Source organism: Bison bison, unplaced genomic scaffold (assembly GCF_000754665.1).
Source record: "Bison bison bison isolate TAMUID 2011002044 unplaced genomic scaffold, Bison_UMD1.0 scf7180017864238, whole genome shotgun sequence".
Taxonomy (NCBI): domain Eukaryota; kingdom Metazoa; phylum Chordata; class Mammalia; order Artiodactyla; family Bovidae; genus Bison; species Bison bison.
The window spans coordinates 3,803,352-3,812,659 of NW_011494810.1; the positions used below are offsets into that span (position 1 = coordinate 3,803,352).

At 34.8% G+C, this 9,308-nt stretch overlaps 1 protein-coding gene across 1 annotated transcript in view; it reads left to right on the plus strand.

The window, feature by feature from the left end:
- COMMD10 (COMM domain containing 10) overlaps positions 1-8,414 on the plus strand; it is a 189,234-nt gene extending 180,820 nt beyond the window's left edge. Inside the window, exons 6-7 of the mRNA XM_010846594.1 lie at positions 6,432-6,491; positions 7,243-8,414. Of these exons, the coding sequence (XP_010844896.1) occupies positions 6,432-6,491; positions 7,243-7,281 (99 nt within the window). The 3' untranslated portion in view covers positions 7,282-8,414. The remainder of the gene's footprint in view (positions 1-6,431; positions 6,492-7,242) is intronic.
- The last annotated feature ends 894 nt before the right edge of the window (positions 8,415-9,308 follow it).

Sequence of the window (9,308 nt, forward strand, 5' to 3'; positions counted from 1 at the left end):
CATTCTTATAGTTGGAAGCTTAGCTATAAAGGACAACCTGCCTACCTAGAAAAGGATCTTTCTTTGGTCAAGAGTGTACTCATTCCTATGGCTTATCCATTTCTGCATCAGTACTGTTTAAATGTTTATTGAATTACTGAATATTATGGGTGGTAGAAATGGTTAATGCTCATATATATGAGTAGAATGGCACTGACTCTTCAGTAATAGTGTAGATAGTCAGCAAATAATAAGAGACAGTGGAATATTTTTACAGTGATCTGTAACTGTATATAGTTATAGAGTATAATTTATAGATATATTTATTTAAAAAATGGTGTCTAATGATTTTTGTTTTGTAAACCACTCAGTGGAATTTAAAATATTATTTAAATTTTATATCTGTCCATTTCTGTAACTGAGGAGAAAATTTCTTTAAGTACCTAGGAAATTATTTTTAGGTTTAACTAAGACAAGAGATTAGTAGTATTTCTTTTACTGGAATCCTCTACTCCTGATTTTCTAGGTATAAATATAATTGTATGGTTTCTAATTCTGATGTCCTACTTAATTTTAAAAGCTAAGCAATGTAAATTTGGTTTAATTCTTATCTAGTTTATGTCTATATTATTTAGAGTTTATTATTAGATAATTTGTGATAAGACTAATGCATTTCTGTCTTGAAAAATATGTATATTTTCCTAATTTCTCACAAATGGGAAAGCAAATGATATTCTTACTGTCAGCTTCCATCAAGTTAGACCTCTCTGAAGACCTTACTAAATTTTATTTCCATGGGAATTTTGCTAATGGGTATAAGCAACATTATCTAGGTACTCATAGACAGGATTACAAATCAAAAATAGAGGAAATAGGTGAACAAATACATTTTCCTTCTCTTTTCAGAAATGGGCAGAATGTCAGTCTTTGTACCTTCATTTTCACTTTGCAGTGTTTTCAGATAGGGTGCAGAAAGTCTGTTTGGTATTAATGCATGAGACCAGCTTAGACAACATAAGTCATGCATTTCCTAAATGGGCTCTTGGTTATATTCTCATATATATAAAGCAGAAGAAAGAGAGTAAATCTTCTAGTCTGTATGTATTTAGTTAATAGTATTAGTGACTTTAATGAGTCTTACTGGAACATTGAAGGCAGGCCACCCAGTTTTATTGCCTGTGTGCCAACTTACTAAATTATTTGGATTCATGTAATAAATACCTCCAGTTTCACATGCCATGCAAAAAACATTTATGAACCTGGTGATAATCATCAGTTACGGAACACCTACTTACCCTAAATATCGGTGTTCTGAAGGGGTCAGTCCCAGGCTGCCCTCCCTGTTCATACTGCTTTCTTCTCCTGGCAGTCTTCTTTGGTTTAAATAGCAATATATCATTAACTCCCAAGTGTGTATCTTTTTCTGGCTTCCCAGGCTTATTTCACATATTTTGGGGGAATATCACAGACTATCAAACTAACTGTGTCTGAAACTACGCTTTTGAGTCTCCCTTCAAATCTGCTCCTCTGTAGAGTTTCCTATCTCAGTTGCATCCGCCAGTTTCTCTTGCTGGAAACCTGAGAGTCATTCTGACTCCTTCTATTCCTTCACCTCCTTCCCCAACCCAGATCTGTTCCTGAATGCTATCTCTTCTACCTCTAAACCATTAAAATTTTTTTTTCACTTTTCTCTATCACTGCTGCCGTTGCTATCTTTGCCTAGACAAATGCAATATAACCTCCTAGTTGATTCTCCACATCTAGTTTGTCCAGCTCTAATCCATTTACAAATAAAAGCTGAAGTGAGTTGCTAATATGTAAATACAGTTACATCATTCTTGAAGTTCTCCAACGACTTTCCATTGCTCTTAGGCTAAAGATCTTCTCTTCTTTCTATCCCAGAAGAGACGATGGGGCCTTTATTAGTTTGCTAGGGCTGCCATAACAGTGCCATAGACTGGGTGGCTTATAATAACAGAAGTTTATTTCCCCACAGTTCTCGAGGCTAGAATTTTGAGATCCAAGTGTCCTCAAGATTAATTTCTTCTAAAGCCTCACTCTTTGCCTTATAGATGGCCATCTTCCTCCATTGTCTTCATAGAGCCATTCCTTTCTGTGTCTGTATCCTCATCTCTTCTTATAAGGAAAGGAGTCATATTGGATTAGGACCCACCCACAGGGGTTTTTCTTTTTATTGTTGAATTGTAGGATTTCTTTATATATTCTGGGTATCATATTCGTATTAGATAATGATTCATAAATATTTTCTCCTATTCCATGGGATAGAATCTTCTCTTAAATCTTCAATGTTATCATCCCTTTGAGACCCTTTTTGACCACGTAACCTTGAATCTCTACCTACCTACCCCCAGACACACATGACTTCTTGCTTTTTCTTCCCAGCACTTGTCATCAATAAACATTTCTATGTGTATGTTGTGAATTATGGTGATAATTTTATTATTGTTGTTATTGTTTTTTATTACATTTCTTATTTATTGTCTGCTTTCTTCAACTAGAATGTGAGGGATTTTGATTTCTATTGCTCCTTGCTATTTATGTAGTATCTAGAACAGACTTTTTACACCTTTAATAAAAACTTATTGAATAAAAATACATGAATTTAACACATAACAGTGCTTTTTTTTTTAATTGGTAAAATATAGCACACATGCAGAAAAATAGCACAGTAATTTGTAAAAAAAGGAGACACCCTTATATCCAACACCAAGATCAAGAAATAATTATTGCCTAATTTGTAATAATAATAATCAGAAGAAATGAGAAGCCTCCCTTATGCTTTCTCCCGGTTACTGCCTCCTCTGTCGAGTCACCCAGAGGTGATCAGTGTTGTGATACTTCAATAATATTTTTGTTGCTTCATTACAGTTTTACCACCTAAGTGTTTCTAAAACCTTTTCTGTTGTTTTTTTAGAATCTTCTTATGCACGAAATTAGTCACACATGTTCTTTTGTGCCCACTCCTCATGTTCAACATGGTTTTGTTAGAGTCATGAATGATCCTGTATTTGGGTGTAGTTTGTTATCTGTTTGGATAACATTCCATTGTATTCCTGTACTACAATTTACTTACATATTCTTCTGTTGAAACAAATTTTTATTATTTCCGGTTTTGGTTCTTTTGAATCATGATGCTGTCACTATTCTTGCATCTATCTCATGGTGCCCAAATGTGTATATTTCTATTGAGTTCAATATTAATATTTAGGACTGAATTTCTGGGTCATAGGATGTATATAAATATTCAGCTTTAGTAAATAATTCCAGACAAGTTTGCGAGATAGTTATACATAATTTTATCCCTTTCAACATATATTTTCATGTTTTTCTCTGTTTGGATATCCTCTTCTTGCAAGTGCCTATTCAAGTCTTCTTGTTGCTCTTTTTTTTTTTTTTAAATCAGATCAAGCCTGTCAGTCCATACTGCCCATGAGTAGCCTTTCAGCTAGGAGAACTGCCAGGAAACCTCCCAAGAAAAAGGCTGTTCCTAATTATTTGTCCCTCACCCCCAGTCCTTGCATTCCATCACTGGCCAGACTTTCGTATCATTCACACTGGCTAAATCAAATTTGGCCTCTAAGGGTCTCCTGATGATTTGCTCCTTCTCTCCAGCCAAATGCTACCACCCATGTGACTTTTTTTTTTTTTTTAATTGAGATATAATTTACATAACATAATATTGGTTTTGGGTGTACAACATAATGATTTGAACCTTCTGTACATTTTCTGAAGAGTAAACAATGGAATTAAAGAGTTTATTCTCGTTTGATAAGCAAATTTGTGACTTTCTGGTTATATTCTCAAGGAAAGCTCAAGTGTGTGTTTTCTTCTTAAAAATGGTATAATCCCAGGAAAGATTTTGATCAGGTGTACTCATAATATTTGTGGAACCTGAAGGAAGAGTAAAAAGGGAGGCCATCGTTCATTCTAAACTTAAAGTCATAAATAAAGCTCCCAAACTGTTAAATGAAGTGTGATCTATACTTTTTTCTCAGTAAAGTACTTCTATAAATCCTGAAAGGTCAGATTTGCATTTAATCTTCTTGGACTCTGTGGGCTTCCATGTTAGATAGAACATGACATAGTGGGAAATTGGACCCTGGCCAGCCCCACCCCCCTTTCCTTTTTATCCTACACACCTCATCTCCATCCTTATTTCCCTAAAACTTTTAACCACTGCCCCTGGCTACCCCTTTGGTAAACACAGATTCTCAAAATCTAGGATAATCCTCCTTACATATAGACATGAAACAAAACCATTCCCTCACTTTTTCATATTCTCATGGTCTTCTCTAAGTCATTGTATGTCTAATGGGAAGTGATCACCATGGTTAATAGCTACCAGTTGTTATGCCAAACATAGGGAGTTTTATATCAAGGTATCAGTTCTTTTCCTTCTTGGAGCTATTTCAGTAAGGCAAGATGCTCAAGTTAGTTGACCTTTGAACAACAATACAGGTTTGAACTGTGCAGATGAAAAAAATCCACATGTAATCCACTTACATGTGGATTGTTTTCAATAAATGCTGTGGCACTACATCATCTGCAGTTGTTTGAGTCTAAGATTGGGAGCCACAGAACTGGAGGGGCAGTTATGGGACTTCATCCACAAAATTTGGTATACACAGCAAGTCCTGGATCCACTCTCCCAAAGGTACCTAGAGTCTACTGTTATGGATGGATGTGTGTGTATAAAAATAAACATCTCTCTCTATATACACACACTCATGCACATGCACACACACACATACACTCAACGTGCACACGCACACACACACATTGTTTTAGATATTGTTATTTTAAGAAGTATTTTTTTTAAGTTACCTTCCTTTCCTTTCCTAAATGTAACATGACTAGAAAATACTACCTTGAAAGATGGCAAAACAAAATAGAGGAAACAAGAGCCTAGCTTGGCTGCTACCTGTAAGTTACAGCAAATCAGTTGTTTACACGCTGATTCAGTCTTCAGTCTCTCCTAACTTTTGGCTGTGGGGGTAAGGAAATGAACTTGCTTCACTTTTCCCTAGGGTAAACCTAGGCTTATCATCTCTTTAACTGCTGGAGGAAATATGGAATAGCTGGATAATGCTGGTTCAGCCTTTGGAGGTTTCATGTTATGAGCCAATTAATCAACTGATTTTTCTAATATGATTGAAAAATTCATAGTTTTTAAAAAATCATTTGAAAGGATACAGCTTTAAAGCCAGTATGCTGCTTCATTCATTTTAAAACTTAAGTACTTATGTGAGTGTGTAAGAGAAACCAAAGAAAGGAATTTGAGCCTGTGTGCTTGGGCTACATACATCTAAAGGGAAGTGCCATTTCTGAGCAGAGCCCCATTGACTCTCCTGAAGTTAGCTAGAGAAGACCTGGTTTGAAAAATGTTGGCTTTCTAAATAGAAATGGAAATCATTAAAACAAGTAAAACCAAAAAACAGTGAGCCTAGAAACTTGGAATTAATATAATGTTGGCAATGACTATAGGCAGTTAAGCACATGAATCAATGTCTGTTGGCAGCAGTTTTCCACTTGTTCAGTTCATGGTGCCTGTTACTTCACATGAGCACGACAGTGTGGTCAGAGCAGGCAACACATTCCTGATGTTCTCTCCTCGTTAATTTTCACTTCCCAAAGGTACCTTGAGTAAAATAAACATGTTGGAACACTTTTCAGAAACTAGTTTGTTTCCTCAGTTTACAAAATCAACCCCAAGCAGATTGGGGTGGGTTGAGTTAAATGTTGCCCTCTACTCCACCATCCTGTGTACATACATAATATCACTCAGTATCTGTAGCATCCTTAAAGAGTTCTCTATTGCATATGAGGGGAAAGGAAGGAGCATGTTTAAGTCCCAGCTTTGAAGCTGTCGTGTTAATTGTTAACTTTTGCTGAGTCTGTGCATTTAAAAAGGTAACCATCTCAGCAGGTTAAGATCATAACTGTTGGTTGATGCTTGGAGGCAGCAGCTGTGCTGGTGTGCGGCATTAATGGCTGGATGAGTTCAATCAGATATGCTGCCGCCAGTGTCTTTGTGTGATGGTATTTACCAGATTTCAAATGGACTGCTGAGAAAGATGAAATATAATCTCATGTATTATCTCTGTCTTGAAAAAAATAGATAATGAAAGTGTTCCCTTGTTGGCCTGTATTTTGTTAACCTTTGTGGAAATCAACTTAAAGAACAGATACCCCTGTAGAGTTGAAACCTTTTGTTACAGTGGAGTGTTATTAAATGTGTATTTTGAGTTCTTGGAACAGTGGGGTTGAGTAGACCAGGTAAGGTGTTTTTTTTTTTTTTTCCTTTTTTAAACCACTCAGAGAATAATATGGCATATTCTGAGGCTAGCTGGAGAGAAAAGAAATGCAGTGTAAACTGTATAAAACTAAATTTTTTTTTTCTTTCTCCCTTCCTTCCTTTCTTTTCTTTACAGAGCCTGCAGAAAGTTCTTGTGGAATTCAGTCACAAGGAATTGTTTGATTTCTATAACAAGGTACGTATTTTTTTCAATAATTTCCTATATGGGGGTTTTTTACAATGTTTCCTCTATTTCATGAATTCTTATTTTTAAATGCCCTATTGTGGAGCTATGGAGCTTGAGTTCCTTAAACTTCCCTTGTGAATACCTCGTGTTTCACAGTAGGAAGCATTGCTGAGATGAGGAAGATCTGACAGACTAAATCAGGAAGAAAATGGATATGGTTTTAATTAAAACAATAGGATTGTTGTTTTAATGTAAAGCATTGAGTAATAAACTGTGTAGTATCTAGCCACACTGGCCCTTAGATAATGTTAAATATTTTAATTTCTTGGCCCAAGGGAAAAGGAACAAACCAGGTCTATAAAGATTTATCTTTGAGGATATTTCATGTTTCTTTTTAAATGCTGATTTTTGTAACCCAGGAAAATGCACTGTTCCCTCTACCACCCTCCCCTCCAACACCCCATACAAATTTTATGTAGTGATCATTTAAAATAAAACAGCTAGGCGCATTTTAAGCAATAGTATTTAGAAATCCTTCTTTACAAATTTGGAAACTTCACAAGCTGGGGTTCTAATAGCTTCACATAAAAAGAAAAATTTTCCAAGTGGTGTATTTATTGCTCTGTGAGTAGATTTAAAATGCAGAGCTACCAGTTGCATTCTTTTCCTTCATTTGCATATTTCTAAACAACACTTCATATGAGTTTCTCTCCTTTCACCAACTCTCTCTCTCTCTTTTTTTTTTTGTCTCTGTAAACAGCTAGAGACCATACAAGCACAGCTGGATTCCCTTACATGATGTTCTTGAAGACTGGTTTCTCTATCACACTTCTGCCACCTCCTTATTTTACTTTGAAGATTAACTGCCAGGTTGTGTTTTCTGAAGGATTCAGTTGCTTTCTTCTTGTAAATTATATGGCTTATTGCTTCATAGACAAATAACAGCCGAGGAAGATCATTGTTCTGAGTACCGATGTTCTAATATACATTCTCTAGTTCTGTGTGCCAAAAGCAAGCAGTTGTTTAAGAACATTGTTTTAAAGGAAACAAAAGTGGCTATCATGTGGTTTTTACTGCTTATTTTTTGCTTTATTGCCTGACCTGTTTATTTTTTACATACTTGATGATACTTGGGTGTATTAAGGAGGACCTGTGGATACAATATAATGTGTACCTTAGAACACAGAATGTCATTAATTACATTAATAAACATAAGACAGCAGCCACATTCAATTAAATACATTATGGCATTTTTTTTCCTTTAATATAATGAGTATATTTTGAAATTTTAAAGAAGCTAGTACTAGTTTATAAGTCAACTCTAATGAGCATCTCTGTGTGCTTAATTTTTTTCTCTGAGTTTAATGATTTAATAACAGTTTATATTTTTGTGTGCTTTTCTTTGTACTGCAAATTAATAATAATTCATAGCATGGGAGACAGATTCAGATCATGAATAAAAATAATTGTAATGAGTGCTAAATGAATATCCTTAAATTTTTAAAACATTTTTATATTCTCTTTCTGTAAAGATGTTAATTAATTTCAATCAATGAGATTTTTATGTCTTAGAATTAGTTGAACTTAAGTGCACAGTATTTTATGCTATGGCTATATATACATATGAGTATAGTTGGCAGCAGAAAATAATCACTTGAAGTTTTTATGAATGAAAAGTCTGTACTGTATTTTTTCTAGGGAGACAGGCAGACAGCAAGGGAGGGAGGAAAGAAGGAAAACGGGAGAGAAGGAGAAAATGAGAGAAAGAGAGAACAACAGAGAGATTCAAATATGACTTCACATGAAAGAATTTGATTTCAGAAATAGCCTATGGTTAAACAGAACCATTGAATTTAAATCACAGTCCTTACATGAGGTACCTGAGTAATACAAATGTTAAATGTCTCCCAAATAAATGTTCAGTATATGGAATTTATGCCCTTATTTATTTATATGTGTGTTTGTATGTTGTTGCTTAGAAGGATTGGGTGTTTGGATTATTTCAGAATGTAAATATTATAGTGGCTGTCCATAGTTGATTGATTTGAAAAGTTGTTAAACCTCCATCGATAGCATATCTAGAAGACACTTTTATAATATAACAGGATTTGTTTCCATATATAGCTTGCAGGACCTGTCTTATATTTTTATGCACTGTTCTGCTGGTCCCCAGAGGAACGTACCTGACTGCTATAAACATTTTGGTAAATATTCTTTCAGACTTCTTCCTATGTACAAATAGACATCCATCATTTCAAGCTGACTTTGTGAGGCCTTCCTGACAGTGACCATATGAATAGGTAGACATTTTCATTGGTATGATGCCGACTTAATTCCCAGTGTAGGTATCTAAGTGAAATGTGACACATCATAATGAAATTTTCTATTGTAGCTTAAAATAGTGGTAAATAGTTTTCTCTCCATCAGTTTAGTTCAGGAAAGTCTGACCAAAGGCATTGAAGGAAGGATAGGTCATTGGAGGTCTAATTCCAGCTAAGAACATAATTATTCTTGAAGCATATTTAGTTGCAGATAATTTTACTTCTTCAGTCACTACCATTGTTATGATACACAAGTAAAAAAGAAGGTATCATTCCCAAAGATTATTGTGTGTTATTTTTTCACAGAAATAAGGTGGGTGGAGTGACAAGTAGAAACCGAAACCTTCTTTCTCAGCAGATAAACATGTTTTATGTGAATGCTTGTCATGAGGATTGAATAAAAATATAATTACTTGTTAGAAAGAAGTATTACAAATAATATTTGCAATTCTTTGATTAGAAAATCTGATTTTTTAAATTGGGAAACACCAAAAAATCATTAAGG